Below are 17716 nucleotides of genomic sequence, written 5' to 3' on the forward strand. Positions count from 1 at the left end.
TGAAAAGCTGGTGAAAGCAGATCAGAAGAGCAGTAAACCCATCCCCGTTTTCAGCTCCGTAGCGTTGTTTTCCTTCCATTGCCATCATAATCCATCCACCTACTCGAATAAAAGCCGCATCTACTTTCATTCGTTGAAGTTCGCAATCCCACGTGTTTTTTGTCTTTTTTTTTTCTGATGGGTGTTCTCTTAGTTCACTCTTAAGCCCAAACACAGAGACGGAAGATTTTGCTTTCATATATCTCTTTCATATTTTTTCCTTTTCTTCTGTTATTTCTCTTGTTTCTCTGTCTCAGGTAAATGGCTGTTCGGATTGGGTACTTTCTGGGGTTTCTTTTGCTCTTGATTCCGGTGTCCGCGAGATTCATTGTCGAGAAGAATAGCTTAGCTGTAACTTCTCCTGAAACTATTAAAGGAAATTATGATAGTGCAATCGGGAATTTCGGCATCCCGCAGTACGGTGGGTCTATGGCCGGGACTGTGGTCTACCCGAAAAATAATCAGAAGGGGTGTAAAGGTTTTGATGATGTCGGGATTTCATTTAAGTCGAGGACCGGGGCCCTGCCGACGTTCGTTTTGGTCGATCGTGGAGGTAAGTGGGTTATGAACTCGGTAAACCTGATTTTTTTCTGGATTTTTGTTTTGTTTTGTTTGTTTTGCTATTTTCTCTACTCGATGTAAATCCTACTTCAGTGTAATAGTTCGTGGGCGTTGTTTTTCCCCTAAGGCCCGTGACTATTTGTCTGGTTGTTAGATTAGAAATGTTGTAAGAGAGGACGTTTCGGTCATCCCTGAGTCTGAAAATAACGTTTTGTCTTTGTTATTTTATTTAAGTTGTTAGAGTGTCATTCTTTTATTAAGTACATGTTTTACTTGTTTAAGAGTACAGATTTCCATATTATATTAGGTTTGACCTGCAAACAACTTTGTTTACACAAACTGAATGTCCCTTCAGCTTCTTAATTGGATAGAAGTTCTAAATTTATGCAGAAAAGTATGATAGCGGGAGTTTTGTATTTCATTTATGAATTGGTGGGGAATGAAGTCGAACTATAAAATCTAGTACAAAGTAGTTTCATATGTGAAAGTAACCAAACCAAGTGGTTGTAGTGGCATGCTTGGTCGTGAATTGTCTGTCATCAAGGCATATCCCCTTTTTTTGGGCATTGACGAGTACATTTTGTGACCGAATACTAGTGTGGAATCTTATTGTTAATAGTGTCTAGATCTCAACCGCTCTATATTTTGACTTTGTGTATTGTTCAAGAGAAAATTTCTGTTGATTTTTGAAAGCTTAAAAGGCTATGAAAACCCCTAATCAAGCTGCTCTGCATATGTTGTAAGAGAACTTGAGTGAAGGCTTGGTAAATTATCATTTGACTGAATCTGATGGATCATATTGATACCAGTAAGTGGCACTCTGACCCATTGAATTGAATTCCTGATTTTCTTATTGAAGTGGGAAAATAGGAAGATAAATGGAAAAGAGTTTCTAACTTTAAGTTCTCTTACTAGTCCCATTGAGCTTTGGATAACAGTGTAATTGACTGTAATTAAAGTTTTCAAACAACATTCCATACTGGTTTTGGTACATCACTCTCCCTTGGTTGTTCTGGTCTCTCTCTCTCTCTCTCTCTACAATTAGTCCCTGTAGCTTTGGGTTCAAATTTTTTTTTTAGTGTAATAAATACCTGATCAAGCGTTTTGGAATAATTCTTGGGGCTGAAGGCATGGATTTATTTTTTTATTTTTGTCCTCTACAGATTGTTTTTTTGCTTTAAAGGTGTGGAATGCCCAGAATGCTGGAGCCTCAGCGGTCCTTGTTGCGGATGATTCCGAAGAACCACTAATAACCATGGATTCGCCTCAAGAGGATGAAGCATCTGCCAAATATATTCAGAATATAACCATCCCTTCTGCCCTTATTGATAGAAACTTTGGTGAGAAGTTAAAGAAGGCTATTGCCAGTGGGGAAATGGTTAATGTGAACCTTGACTGGAGAGAAGCAGTGCCCCACCCAGACGACCGGGTGGAGTACGAGTTGTGGACCAACAGCAATGATGAGTGTGGGCCTAAGTGTGACATGCTGATGCAATTTGTGAAGGATTTCAAGGGTGCAGCACAGTTACTTGAACAAGGCGGATACAGCCAGTTCACACCTCACTACATAACTTGGTACTGTCCTCAGGCATTCACAATTAGCAAGCAATGCAAATCTCAGTGTATTAATCATGGGAGATATTGTGCACCTGATCCTGAACAAGACTTTAGTCAAGGATATGAAGGAAAAGACGTGGTTATTGAGAACTTGAGACAGTTATGTGTTTTTAAGGTTGCAAATGAGTCCAAAAGGCCTTGGGTATGGTGGGATTATGTGACAGACTTTCAAATAAGGTGCCCTATGAAGGAAAAAAAGTACAACAAGGAATGTGCAGATACAGTTATCAAATCTCTTGGTGGGTGAGCTTTCCTTGTACATTATGTAATCATATGTTGTTTCTCTTTAAGCATATTCATCTTTCTATAAATATGCTTTATCAACAAAATGATATTATGGTTTGGCTTTCTATAAAGAAGCTTTATCAACAAAATGATATTATGGCCTCTGTTCTAGTTGGTACTTGTACCCATTGTTACTAGTTCAAGCACCACGTGAGGCCTTGAAATTGGTGGACCCCACTCTTTTGTACATTGCTCATGTGGTTCTGCTTCAAATTGGCAAAGATTGGAGCTCTGGCAAACTCTTTTTAATGATTTGCTTTTCTATGTCCATACAGGACTTGACAATAAGAAAATTGAGAAGTGCATGGGCGACCCAAATGCTGATGCTGACAATCCTGTGCTGAAAGAAGAGCAAGATGCTCAAGTAGGTGTCTCATTTTTTTAGTGCATTCTACTTTTGTCTGGTTTTTATTTTTTATCATTGTAACAAAAAGTTTTCTTATGTAGGTTGGTAAGGGATCCAGGGGAGATGTTACCATACTGCCTACACTTGTTGTTAATAATCGACAGTATCGAGGTGGATCATTAGTTTGCTTTGTAATATCCCTTCTTGTTTTCTACTTTAACACCTGTGGTCTCACTTGTACTTGAGGGATTGCAATTTCAGGGAAGTTAGAGAAAGGTGCTGTACTGAAGGCTATTTGTGCTGGTTTTGAGGAAACTACTGAACCTGCTGTTTGTTTGAGTGATGGTGAGCTTCAGAAATAATATGACTAGTATTTTGAAGTCTTAATTCATTAGCCTCGTATTTTTGTTTCTGCATGAGCTTGTAATCTTCATTTTCTTTGATTATTTCTTCTCTAAAATGCAGATATTGAGACAAATGAATGCTTGAGCAACAATGGTGGTTGTTGGCAAGATAAAATTGTGAATATAACAGCGTGCAAGGTATTAGATGGAGATAATTACCTTGACATATCTTATTAAGTTAATGGCGACGCCTCCTGTGTATAGTATGTATCATTATTTTCACCCACAAAAAGACTTGTTCTATTGCCTTGGCTTAATTGTTTTTAACGAAAGGGGAAATTGAGAAGGACATGGTGCTAGCATATAAGTAGGATGGGTGAGGTGGATGGTACATGTCAGCTTTAATGATGATGATTGTGAATTATGACTTACAACATAGAATACTTTTTCAGGACACATTCCGTGGAAGAGTCTGTGAATGTCCCTTGGTAGAAGGAGTGCAGTTCAAGGGGGATGGTTATAGCCATTGTGAAGGTAAATCTCTCTATCTCTCTCTCAGAAAGTCTGTGTGTGTGCGTGTTATAGGACATTATTGAAATATGTTTAGAGAAAAAAGGAAAGACGTGCCCATCAACAAGAAGGGGGACAAATAGGTGAGGTGACACCAAAAGGGCAAAAAAGAGAGAGAGGGGGACTTTATTGAAATAGTTCAGATAAAACTAGAAAGATGTTTCTTTGGCATCAATCTCTGCATCCCAAGGACATTGAAAATTCATTGTTCAATGTGCATTTTGGGCCCTCATTAATGTAAGATACTGTAGAGCAACATCTTTGCCACCATCCCTTGGTTTATCTGGAAAGAGAGAAACGACTGTCTTTAACAACTTTTTACCACAGCTGAGGCGGTCATCGAGAGGATTGCACATCAAACTCTTGCTTGGGTTAGCACAGGGAAAGACTTTACTTGTTTTGATAGTTCGCCACAATCGGATTCTAGTCTCGCTTCTCAGCCCCCATTACCCTTAGATATCAGCTTGGGAACCCCCTCCGGCTGGGCACATCAAGTTAAATTTGATGGCTGCTCACTTGGGAACCTGGGAAGGTGTGGATTGGGAGGCCTTCTTTGAGATGAGCATGGGAGGACCCTCACCTCATTTGCTAGACTATTAGGTATTGCCAATTCCATTGATGCTGAAGCCAACGTGCTACTGCATGTCCTCCGCATCGCTGCAAGAGTTAGCTCCCTTCACCTCATTGCTGAAGGAGATTCTACCTCTGTTATTGGCTGGTGGAAAAAGTCTTCTCCTCCCTCCTGGCACCTTCTCCCAATCTTTGAAGTGATTGATGATCTATGTACAATGGAAGCATTTCCCACGCTCGGCAAACATGTCAGCCAACGCTTTGGAAAAGGAGGGAGTCCACCTCACCGAAATTCACATTTCGGATCACCCAATTTATCTTTTGACATGTACTTAGTTTTCTGTTTCTTTTTGGATCTGCTCTTTGTTTGTGTGGTTTCCATCAAGGTGCCTATAACCTCCTTTCTCTTCTCTCAATAAAATTTCTTTTTCAGTTAAAAAAAGAAAAAAATGGCAAGACATGCCCATCCACAAGAAGGGCTGTAAATAGATGAGATGATGCCACAAGGGCCTTTCAGTCTGTGGCATTCATGATAAGTTTGCTCAGAATTAGTTTCTCTATGAACAAAGCCCTGTGAACAGAAAGTCTGTCCTATAAAAGATTGGTTCCTCCATATGCATGTTGTTAAAATGCAGACTTTTTTCTCTAGGGGGTGGTGGTGATGGATTTTGGAAGGCGGGTAGCGCGGGGAATCAGTCTATCCCAAAATGATTAGGTCCTGTCTAGGTGTGCCCAGACCTCCATTTGAGTGGCATAGTTCCTTCTTGTTGAATTGTTCTTTGGTTCAAACAGAGAGGATAAGAACATACTGGATTCAGATGTTCCCTTAGTTTGGTAAGCTTGATCTGCTTTTTTAAGTTAACTTGCTGTCTTACTTCTATCTTGGTACCAGACATATTGATTGCCTTGGATGGTTGTAAACCACAATAAATTCCCAAAGCCTTTAGTCCAAATCACATTTCTTGAAGCTTCTTTATGCATGGCTGTGAGTGGAGGTTTTCAGAGTAGAGACTAATAGCACTTTATTTTTTCAGTTTGTTCTGTGGTTGCTTGATATTCAACGTGGCCTCTTCTTTTCACGTTTTTAAAGGTGAAATTTTATTAAGAAAACGAACAAAGACAAAGCGTCACTGAGGGGGAGAGATCAAAGTACAAAAGACATCACCTGACTAGCAGAATAATTGACTACAATTTCATCTTGGTCATGACCCAATCTAGCAAAATGATCAGCAGAGGAGTTGGCATCTCTAGGGACATGCTGCCTCTCAATTTGTAGATCAGCAGCCATAGCGGAAATGTGATAGAATTCTTGGTCAAATCGCCTAGTGAAGGGCTTGTCCCCTTTGGACCAAGAAATAACTACTTTTGAGTCACCTTTAAGATAGGGGGGCCGCAAAATTTGCTCTTGATGATTGGGAGACCATTAAGGAGGGTGTACACCTCAGCTTTCTTTGAGTTTGTTATACCAAGGAGGCCGTAGTAAGAGGATGGTAAGACCTATGTGATCCCAAACTGCTCCGCCATATCTGGTAGGACAGGGGTTGCCAAAGGAGCTCTCTTCATAGTTTACTTTGGGTGTTTTAGGAGTGTGAGGCTCCCATCCAGAGAGAGAGGGCATGTGCCGAGGCATCATATAGAGATGAATTCCTTCTACCAAAGGATGACCGCTACAGGGAATTCCTGAAACTCCAGAGTGATTTTTGACCATTGCAGGATAAAGTGGACAGTCTTCTCGCTCATACCACCAATGGAGCAGGTTTTGGTTGCGAACATTTTTGTATTTTGCTTGAGCCAAATTCCCCACACAATTGCTACAAAGGGATATTTGCAAAAGGATGATTCCCATCTTTAGCAGATGGAGGGAGAAGCTATTGCTGATGCAGTCCAGGAGCCTCTCGGAGTACGTATTTGAATACCAAAGCGCTTAAGGAAAGAGCACCTGATTTTTCGAGGAAAAGAGCAATGATGAAAGGAGTGGTCAATAGATTCAGCTATGGTATTGCAGAACTTCCACAAAGGGTTAGGGATGTGCATACCTCATTTAATGAGCTGGTCACGAGGATCTTACCTCTAAGGAGACTCGAGGTGAAGAATTTGATCTGAGGCAGCACAGGAAGTCTCCAAGTCAAGGAGGGTAGGGAGGGAAAGTGCAAGTGTCTCAGGTAGAGGATGTTATAGACAGAGGAGGTGGAGCACATATCTGAGCTTTCAAGAGTCCAAATGAGTCTATTGCACCCAGTCCTCTCAATCTAGAGGTCCTGCAAGTTGTTTAGAAGGCTGGTAAGTTGGTCAGTTCATTATCAAACACGCGTCTTCGGAGGTCCAAGGGTAGGGAGGGAGAGTGAAGTGTCTCGGCAGAGGATGTTATAGCCAAAGGAGGTGGAGTACATACCTAAGCTCTCAACAGTCCAAATGAGTTTGTCACACGCAGTCCTCTCAAAGTAGAGGGTTTAGAAGGCTAGCAAGTTGGTTAGTCTCATAATTAAATAGGGGTCTTTTGAGGACCAAGTTCCAACAGCCACCATCATTCGGAATGAAGATTTGGTTGATGGTCTTGGAGTTGTCATTGATTAGCTTGTAGATGAGAGGGTAGGTTGCAGCCAAATGTTGTTTTCCCAACCAACTGTTTTCCCGAAAGTTGATGCGCTTTCTAGATCGGAGCCCCAAGTGGGTATGGGACCAGAATTTGTCCACCTGAGCATTGATTGGGTGGCAAAGGGCGGAGAGGGAGTTCCTTCCAGCTAATATAGGGTGAAAGGAGATATGCAGGATGTTATATTTGACATAGATGATTTGCAAGAGAGAGTCATTTGAGAACCTCCAAATCCTCTTCATGAGCAACACTTGATTAAGGTCTTTAATCTGTGGATACCCAGACCCCCATCTTTATACGACATGTGAACCTCAAGCTAGTTGACAAGGTTGAATCTGAATTTGTCTTCAACACCCCTCTAGAGGAAATTCCTTGCCATTGGTGACACTAAAGTGACCTTAAGAGGGTGAGCCTAACAGCTATGAGGAGCATGTCACCTTTCAAGATGGAAGACGTTTGTGTAGCCTCTCCTCCAAGATGGGATCCCAAAGGGAGGGGATGATCCGAGTAGCAAAAAGGGTTATGCCAAGATGAGGAAGGAAAGGTACTGACAACCTAGAATGCTTGCAAGTTGATGAGTTTGCTCTTTAGGGGAATTGATTCCAATAATAGAGGATTTGGTCCAATTTACCTATTGCTCGAAAAGGATTTCATAAAAAATAAGCAAGGCTTGATCTTGAGAATCTTGTTGGTTGAGGCATCACATAAGCATAAGAGTATTGCCCAAAAGTTGGAGGAGCGGGGTCTAGAGGGGGGAGATCAGGTCTCCCTATCAGATACCATGGGAGGCACCAAAAAAACCTATGGTTGTGCCATTTAGGAGGATTGAGAATTTAGCTTATACCATGGTATTGTTGACCCAAAGCCTCCATTTGTTGCCAAAACCCATACTCTTCATGATATCATCCAAGAAGGCCCCATTGACCTTAGCAAAAGCTTTTTCAAGATCAAGTTTGAGAATGATCTTTGAGGAGCCACTTGACTTGAAGTAATGGATAAGATTGTGGATAGAGGACTGAATCAAGAATTTGCCTGTTAGAGATGAAGGCCGATTGGTGAGAGCTGTTTAGAGCGTTCATGACTTTCTTTACACGATTAGCCAGAACTCGAGAGATAAGCTTTGAAGCATTGGAGAGAAGATTAATAAGGCACTCTACTTCTTTGGAATGAATGCAAGGAAGGTAGCTCCATTTGAAGTGCTAGTGATACCAAAATGATGGAATTCTTCAAACTTGACCAGAACATCACTCTTTATTAGGTTCCAATTATATTTTCAGAATTCGGCAGAATAGCCAAGGCCTTATCATTTGGGAGGGATTGAACAACAAATTCAATTTCGTGCTTAGAAAAGTTTCTTTCCAGGAGCTCGGCCTCCCTTTGTTGAGTCTTGTTGAAAGTAAGGTTGGGGGCAGAGTGGTGTCTTTATAGGAGGAGGAAAAATGTTAGATCAAGGCATCTGTAATTTGCTTGGGTTTGAGGAAATCTGGCTATCCACCAGCAGGGAGCCAATATGTTTTTTCTGTCTTCAGGCAGAAGCTACAGCAGGGAAGAAAGCCATGTTGGTGTTGCCCTCTTTCAACCAATGGAAACAAGATTTTTGCTTCCAATTGAAACATTCATGAGCAGCAAGGTCTTTATAGGATGTTTTGAGAGATTTTCTTTGAGCGATAAGGTCATCATCCTGTCCAGAGGTTTGCTTGATGGTGTCAATATCACTGATCTCCCGTAGAATGTTAGCCTCCCATTCTCTCAATTGGCTGAATTTGTCTTTGGCCCAGGATTTGATCTTCCTTTTAGAAGCTTGAGCTTGAGGAGGAAAGCAAAGCACCCGGGGGGGGGGGGGGGGTTCAACATAATAAGGGTGTGAGTGATAGAAAGAATTAGCAGAACATTTGAAGCCAAAAGCAGTTCAATTGGTGGTGTCATAGAAAAGGTAATTCACAACACACTATTATGGGTGCACATTCTACATGGCTTGCCCCCTTTCCCTAGCTCCATTCAGAAATTTTGGGGAAAAGTTATCCACATTGGTTACCCTAAACCTCAGGCGACAGTTGGTTGGAAGCGCCCTCCAGCTTTGTGGTTTAAATCAGACTGTGATGGATCCTCAAAAGGAAATCTGGGTCCTGCAGGAGTGGGGGGAGTTTTCAGAAACAGTCAAGGTCAGGTTTTGTTGGCCTTCTCAGGGCCAGCCAGTTGCTGCTCATCTAATGAAGCAGAGTTCTTAGCTCTTTTGGAAGGTGTCAAGCTTTTGAAGTAACACCTTTGTGGCCCTTTAATCCTAACTCTGCACTTGTCATCGGCTGGGGAAGCCTCCCTGAGCTTTTAGGAATAATCTTTGATGAGATATCAGACCTATCTGCTGAGTCACGCATTGCATCGAGCAAAATCTCCAAATTTGCCAACTCAATTGCAGATAACCTTGCCAAATCTAAAGTCACCAAAGCTACTATTTGTTCCGGGACTTCTCTTGACCTGTAGAGGAGGATTTAAGTACTTGTATCCTATTTTGTATCCTTCATTGTATCCTATGCTGTACTAGTATTGCTTTTTAGCTCTCATCAATAAAAGCTTTGCACCATTTCAAAAAAACAAAAAGGACTTCCACATGGTGGTGGAGGTCAGCACCGATGGGTTTTTCATGGACACATCTAGTGGCATCGAAGTTGCCTCCCTATGCCTAGGAACACTCCAGTTGTCAATCAATGATTTGAGCTCGTCTTAGAGATTATTCCTCCGATCACAGGTGGAAGAGCTCTGCAGAAAGTCCAGGCTTGATAAATTGTTGCCTATTACATTCAAGTTTAAAAATAAATCATAAAAAAAAATATTCTAATCCGCAACATGATTCACTCTAATTTGCACCTGATCTAATCCTCATGGAAACAGATTGCATATGGATTTCGAAGTCAGCCAATTTAACCCGCAAGATCCGTGGATCTACAAAAGGAATTGATTAAGATGGACCAATTCGATTCATACTAGTATGTAGGTCAATTTTAAAATCTGGTCCACAATGGGTTGCATGTAGATCATGTGGTCCCCCAATCCAGCATATGTCAGCCCTAATTACAATTGCAATAGGTGCTTTGTATTGATTTAATTTTTCTCTACTGTGTATTTGAGTGTAGATGCGTCTATAAATTTCCTAGAAGTACATAGTTTGCACTCTCTCTCTCTTCAATTGTTATATGTTTCACTTTCTTAGTCTCCCTTCGTTCCTTTTTCTTCTTCTATGAAGTCCATTTGCTTAAATACTCGAACATAGAAATTCCTTATAATCCAAGCTCCTGGTTTTACCCCTTCTTAAACTTGTCTAATGTCTGCTTCCTTGATTCACAATCCGAGAAACTTAAAAAGCATGTATATGAATCAGCATGGAGAATGGTTGTCTAGCATGTCTATGTATGTCTTAGTGAGTCAGTAAATTACTTGAGAAAGACCAAACTCATTATGGAGTTGGCAAATCATAGATCTGACTGAGGGTAAAAGATTCAGGTACTGGGCCTTCCATAGTAGGCTTTCTTATGATGTTGAGATCTTTTGAAGACCTTTTTAAAGAATGACATTGACAATGATCATTGGAAGAGAAAAAAGGAATAATGATGACCCTGTACTTTTCAGGTGTCTTTTGCCTCAAAATGAAAATTTAGGGACTGCCGCATCATCTTCTTCAGGAAAATTTGATGATTTACTCATATTTTATGTAGAGTACTTTGGCAGTGCTCTTGCAGGAACTAGAAACACCTTTCTCCCTCCGAGTGCTGTTCATAATCCCTGTGCAATGCCATCACACCCTTGCATTCATTTTTATTAAATGAAGCTGAAGTGCATATTCTGGCTGTTTTGTTTCCTCATCCAGATTGTTACCTCCCTCCATGTCATTGTTCATTAGTCCTGTCTTCTGTTTATGCTGTGAAAATCTTACCAATGAATCTTTTGCTGTAAGTTTTACATCAACACCCAATTCTACATCTTCCATTAGTGGACTCTGATGCCTAGGATCAATCTGTGAAAACTCCTTAGCCCGACTTAGATGGATTATGTCATTGCTGGCTATAATTTTGTAATTGTACTATTCTTAATCACCATCCACCAGGTTGTACATCCTTAGCATCTCTTAAATTCTATCATGCAGCAAGTGGGCCTGGACGATGCAAGCTAAACAATGGAGGCTGTTGGCATGCTACTCAAGATGGACATTCCTTCTCAGCTTGTCAGGTTGGTTATCTTTTAGTTGATTATGTTTTAAACAGTCAACAATGTGGGAATTTTCGTATCTGCTTGGTGTATACAGGAGGCTGAGGGCAGTAAATGCCAGTGTCCAGCTGGATTCAGGGGTGATGGGATAAACCATTGTGATGGTGAGTTTGCTGCAATAAGCTTATACAAGAAATTACTGGTTTGGCCTATTTGGTGAATGTTGGTAATGTTTGACGGGTATTCCTCCTAGTTGACTTGCATGTAGTTAGCATGTATCCTCAAGTGCTAATTTTTTACTTCTATTTTTAAAAATTCTGTTGTTATTTGGTCCTGTACAGATATTAATGAATGCAAAGAAAAGAGAGCATGTCAATGCCCAGAATGTAACTGTCGTAATACATGGGGTAGCTATGAATGCACCTGCAGTGGGGGCCTTTTGTACATCAAGGACCATGACACCTGCATAAGTGAGTTTTTTAAGTCCTTAAGAAGTGTTTATATTGATAACGTTCAGATTTTTGTGTTTTATGTTTCATGTGTCTTTGGTCAATGATTGGAGCAGGCAAAGCAGCTAGTGAAGCAAAGACTGCATGGGCTGCTTTCTGGGTGATTTTGATTGGGTTGGCTGTTGCTGCTGGTGGAGCATATATCATCTACAAATATAGATTAAGAGTATGTTATTTCCTTTTCATGAAGTTTATAAAATAGATAGATAGGTAGATAGAGTATGATAAACAAAGAAGGAAAACAAACTCATCTATAATATATAAATAATAATTATCCCCTTAATTTCACATTTACTTGGAAGTTTTATTTATTTTTATAGATTTTTCTCCGATTCTTAGGGATTATACTTTACCGTAAACTCTCTAGTTTCTTCTAAGATGCCTTGTGGCCTGATAAGACCCTCTTAAGGATAAGTTACCTAATTTTTTTTTTATTATTATTTTGCAGTTTTTAAATACTTCACTTCAATACAGATTCTTAATTGCTTTCCTAAAGTTCGTGTAAATTTATTGCACCCACTTGAGAATAAATATTCAAAATAAAATATTTTAAATTATTAGTCTTGTCTCCATCCCAACCTTATGTTTCTAATCCTTATAAACTATATCAATTTTATAAGTTTTAAAAATAATTTATTTACATGGATAGATCCCATCCATTGCACTGTGCATTGTTGCTTGTTGTAGAGTCTGCACTTGTATCAAATTTGTTAGTGAATTGACTGTATTGTTAAAAAAAATTCTTAGCTTAGCTCCATGAACAATTATCAATAGATATCAGTGGGATCAAGTAAAGCACACCCTATTACCATTTCTCCTCTTCTCTAAATCTCTTTCTCTGGTATTTCTAACGTTCCACCCAAGTTTTCTTGACAAGTCTGCCATCCATATGAGACTCTAGGATGTTAAAATGGCATTAGAGTGGATACCTATATGTCAGACCCTGCCTAAAAATTATCAAACCAAAAAGAAGGGCTACATGAGGGTGAGTGTTAAAATAACCTAGATTGATCTACGATTAGAGAGATCCCATGCTTATTACTTGGGAAGAGATTTCCTGACTTTAACTAACCATTTTTTGGATGGACCCAAACCCAATTTTGATACCAAGTAGTTAGCAATAATTATGATTCTGAACTTGGATAGAAATATGAAGAAAATCTTCAGAAATTAAGTTAACTTCAACCATGAATTCATGGAATAGGAAATTGATGTAGAATAAAAAAATGATTTTTTTAGTCATAGTTAAATTAAAAATTGGGTGCACCTAAGCCTAGATGGACTTAGGTCCAAATTCTTTTCCAAAATTCATGACCATTACTAATAGTTAAAGTTCTGTCTTTAACAGATATCTCTTACATCAACCTGTTAAGAGTGTGAGATTTGTACTAGTTAATAACACAAAATATGGACTTTGATAGAGCAGAGCTACCATGACTGTAGTTCATGATTCAGTGTCCTGCCTGTGTTCACTTCTTTTACTGTTTTTTTTTTTTTTTTTTTTTGTGCAGTCATACATGGATTCAGAAATTAGAGCTATTATGGCACAGTACATGCCATTGGACAGCCAAGGCGATGTCCCAAATCATTCCCATGAAGATCATGCATGAGACAAGCTGTGCGCACTCCAGATTCCTTGCACTGCTGGGAGCATTTGTTGTTCTTGCTATTTGCCCTCTATTCACCCTATAAAAGAATTTACAACTGGGGGTAAGAGGACTACTGTACAAATATGTTATCGTAATAATGATCAGGTGAGATTTTATAGATGCAACCAGAGATCTATTGTTGGATGAGGCTTTGAAGAATTAGGTTTTCAGGGATTGATTTCGGTTTTTTGCAGTTCTCGGGCAGAACTGTATCATGTTTTCACAGAAAAAATGGTTAGGATGTTAGATTAGTGTTGCACCATAGATTATTTGTATAAGCTGTTATTGCCATCATCTTTGTAATGCCTGATGAACAATTTTGAACATAGGAAGCAAATGTAGGGCGAGATTGAAATATCGCAACAGCCAAATGAATTGTGGCAGTTGTGCCAGACGCTTGTGAAGAAATTGCAGTATTGAAGCATAAAACATTTGAGAACAAAAATAAAAAATCCCCGTTCTTCCAGTCTAATATCATTAAATCTAATCTGTATATGTGGGTTGCTAAATGTGACTGTTTGAGGTTGTTGTTGTGGGTGCCTGCCCATTAATTTGTTCTCCCTTCAAAAGTTTTGCTTTCTTTGTTTTATTAGTATCAATTTCTAGTGAGATTTCTAGAGATTGGATGCCTATCTTTCATTTGAATTTTTGGTTTCATGCAAGTTACTTTGTTGAATATTCTCATCCTTCAGCTTTATAAACGTTCAACTTGTGCGTTCTTCTGCGTTAGTAAATGCACAGAAAAATGCATTTGTTTTCTCACATCAATTTGTAGTTTCTTAATGATTTCTTTATGGTTCATAGTGGTTAAGATCGGGAGATGGTGAGATTTGGCTGTTTCATTTTGTTATCCAGTCATCCATCATCCTCTTGGTGACAGTCAAAAAACAATTTGGCAGAATATCTTGCTTGAGTAGCACTAAATGAGTTCTGATTGTAACACCTAGAAATGGACATTGGCTGAACTTCAGGAAAAATCCGGAACTTACAGGTTTGAAAAGTCCAACTTGAGAATTAAATTTATCATTCTGAGCATTCTCCCTTTTTTTCTTAGTAGACAGATTCCTCAGTAAGATCTTCAAGCTCATCTTTCTGGGCTGTTCAACCGAAGCAGTATTTGTTCCCTATCTAGGCTGTTTGTTCAAAGTAAAAGTATTTTCCAAGCAAAAGAGATGATTTCACTTGTTAAGTCAATTAGATTTTCAAAGCTTTGCAAGAATTTGGTTGGCACACATCTTAAGCCCGAGGGTTGTGAAAGTAAATAATAAAGGCTAAATCATACAACTATGGGATGAGATAAAAAAAATATAACTGCAACTTTTGTCATTTTCTATTTGGCATTGATGACTAATGATATTTTTAATAAATTTTATACTCTCATTATCTATCAACCCTGTCCTTGTAAACCAGACTTAAACCCAACCCCTTCCCACCTTGTCCCTGTACACTTGACCCATTTCAACCCCGTTTTATATTTTTGTCCCATATATGGGTCAGGATCAGGAAAACCCGTCCCCAACTTGAAACCCGATGGATTTTTTTCTCCGACCCGTGAGATAAAATTAGAAACCCAAATTTGTTGTTGTTATTGTTGTAGTTGTGATGGCCCAAATGATCCCTTAATGGCAAATAAAAAAGATGTAACAATCCTGATCTATCAACCTCGCTCTAATGGTGAATTCAGGATTTCAATTGCAAGTACAAAGAAGAGTCCAGTGAAAAATCAATAGCAGAAAGACTCAAAATGTACATTCATTGATGATTCAAAGGCTATTACAAAATATAAGAAAGATAATGTTAATCTACATTTTCCTTACAAAAAGGTGCTTAGAATAAGGGAGGGATAGAAGAGATATTGTGATTAATATAATCCTGAGACCTTCTCCTCATGGATTAAAAATGAATTTCCTTTGACTTATTTTGAGTTGACCATTACAGAATAGCAATTAATTCTTTAATACATATAAATATAGTATGAATTAATAACAGCACATTGCCAGCACCACTCCTTTTACGAGTTCTAATTCATCGTGGCGGAGAGATTTTGAGGTCGAGTCCGATGTCCATGCCGTTGTAAGCGAGAGGAGCATACATCCATAGATCATCAGAGCTCAAGAGCTGTACAGAAAAAGAGAATAACTCAGCATTCTGGAATGTTTTTCTTTTTAAACAAATCTTTTTAGTTAATGGGGCTGAGAAGCTGCCCGGATCATATCAGCACAGTTCTATAAATCAGAAGCATGTTAATGATCCAGATAGAGTTAGGAACTTTCTGATGCAATGAGCAATAAAGATTGATTCTATGTTTTTCCGTTCACTTTACCTTAATCTGGAGTTGCAGGAACTTGACATACTGAACTGCTTCCTCGAGCATTGTACTGATGTCAACCTGAAGAAAAATCGAGAAAAGAGAGGATTTAGTGAACTGGTAATGCAGAACTAAATTGATGTTTATAAACCAGGGAATATTGTGAGTATCAGTAGGCTTACTTTAGTTCCATTTGGGACCAGAGTCTGTAAAATCCTTAATCGTTCGTTTATTCTTTCTCTTCTTTTCTGCAAAGAAATGAGAAGAGCGCTACTGTAAATTTATGAGAACAATGTAGGTGAAGGAGAGAAGAAAATGGGTTTCCGGATTATGGTGATTACTCTTGCGTAGAGACTCTGGGGATCGGTTGCAGACCCTCTGCTAGCTCTTGTTTTGCCATTCAGGTTGAGTGCAGCGGACCCTTTAGAGCTGGAACTCGCTGCTCCTCCATTGAGCTCTTGGGAGGCATTGGAATCGTCCTCCGAGGAGTAGCTACTGGAGGTTTGCGCATTCAGACCAGCATTGGTATCTTCACCATCAGCTGTCCTGGCTGCTTTCTGATTCTTTCTGGTTTGTGCATTTCTCCCAGTACTCTTCTGAACCTGCATTGAGGCTTTTGGTCAATGAACATAAAACAAAACCAACCCAGAACTTCAATCATTTCGACAGATACTGACATCTCCAGAAACCCGAGTCTTCTTCTTGGGGTTCTCCGCTGGGTGGGCCGGAGTATTATTTTTTTGGGTTGGCTTCTCCGATTCAGGCACCTGGAGTTTTCTCTTAGTCTGCGAAGTCCGGTGTGGAAGACCAACTCCTTCCGACGGCTTGGTGCCGTACTCTCCGCGAATGCTGTTACCACTCAACTCTTCATTCAAGCAAAAAGGTTCATCCAAGAGATTGTTAGTGACGTCCTGAAGCATTGGACAGGCGTTTGGCTCGTCCCCCACCAAGCAAAGGTCCATCAGTGGGCTACTGTAATCAGCAGAGTAATAATTTACATGCGCGGAGCTGGGGTTAGTGTTAGCCTGAGGCCAACTCTGGAGAGTACAAGAGTTGAACATCTCAGTAGTTGTAGTGTTATCATACAAGGAGTGATCTCCATCAACTCCCACCATGTTCGGGACCTCGTGAGCCGGCCAGAGGGCGGTGGGATCCTCGTTCATAAAAGGGTAGTTGCCGAGCAGCTGCGCCATGAAATCGGCCTCGTCGTTGGACACGTTGCCTGGGAAGGGGCTGCTCCAGTTCACTTCAGAAATCGCAGCGCCGGCAGGCTCCATCTCTGCAGAAGAGAAGGAAGGGTGTGTCGTGCAGTGTGGTTTACGTACACCGAATGTGTTTGCAAGAGGAGGTCGCTTGGAGAGAGCAGAAGGGATCGGAGACGTACTTATACCAACAGCTCCTGAGAATGTTGCAGCTCAATTGACTTACAGTTATCCTTACATTATTAATTCATAATCATTCAACAGGACGATCGCAATTCTCACGAGTAGTAGGCCCTACGCGCAGTACAACTCACCAACTGGCCAAGTTCAGGCAATGATAGACTGAGAAAAAAAACAAAGAGAGGGAGAGAGAGAGCAACCCCTGGACATGGACATGTCTCCTCAGAGCTCAGAACATCTGAAAAGGAAATTAAAATCAGAGAATAGAAAAATGGAAGGAGGGAGTTTAGTTGAAAAGAAGGGTCTAAGGCAATGATTGAAACGGATTAAAAGGGAGATTAAAAGGGGATTTAGGGGAGTGAAGAAGGAACAGTCACGTTTGGGGGGAAATGAGAGAACGTGGGTGCTGTAGCAGAATAAGAAAATGGAGAGGGAATTCTGTTGGGGGAATTTTTATAGGAAGATCGACGGAGGTAGAGATCGTGGAGAAGGGTCTGACATTCTGTGCTCATCCGACGGAGGGCCGTATCCGCCGAGTGCGATTCTTGTCGGCTGTCGACGCAGAAACCTAACCAATGTCTCTACCGCGTTCAGAATCATACCGTCCAGAGCTCGTCGTTCTCACAGTAACGACTGAGTACACAAGAGTAGTAACTGAACCGGGTCGGACCGGTCATGAACCAGATGGAATTTTTCAAGACTAAAGTTAAAAAAATAAATTTTTTAAAATAATTATATTAAAT

At 40.1% G+C, this 17716-nt stretch overlaps 2 protein-coding genes across 2 annotated transcripts; one reads left to right on the forward strand and one right to left on the reverse strand.

Annotated features, from left to right (window-relative positions):
- LOC137952993 (vacuolar-sorting receptor 3-like) lies at positions 1-13749 on the forward strand. The gene is made up of 12 exons (XM_068800157.1): positions 1-592; positions 1764-2456; positions 2778-2866; positions 2950-3019; positions 3110-3193; positions 3314-3390; positions 3645-3726; positions 11064-11146; positions 11223-11289; positions 11467-11595; positions 11691-11800; positions 13146-13749. Exons 1-12 carry the CDS (start codon positions 301-303, stop codon positions 13242-13244), a joined length of 1875 nt encoding a protein of 624 aa, XP_068656258.1. The 5' UTR covers positions 1-300; the 3' UTR covers positions 13245-13749.
- Positions 13750-15308: 1559 nt separating this feature from the next.
- On the reverse strand, positions 15309-16868 carry LOC137953614 (transcription factor bHLH84-like). Its single transcript, XM_068801056.1, has 5 exons — positions 16269-16868; positions 15933-16193; positions 15774-15839; positions 15607-15672; positions 15309-15401 (listed from the first exon to the last, which is right to left on the reverse strand). The coding sequence occupies exons 1-5, from the start codon at positions 16866-16868 to the stop codon at positions 15309-15311; spliced, it is 1086 nt and encodes a 361-aa protein (XP_068657157.1).
- Positions 16869-17716: the final 848 nt, after the last annotated feature.

Source organism: Aristolochia californica, unplaced genomic scaffold, assembly GCF_029961685.1.
Source record: "Aristolochia californica isolate CCGP_79_NKW_82.1479 unplaced genomic scaffold, dmAriCali1.0.hap1 SCAF_16, whole genome shotgun sequence".
NCBI lineage: Eukaryota > Viridiplantae > Streptophyta > Magnoliopsida > Piperales > Aristolochiaceae > Aristolochia > Aristolochia californica.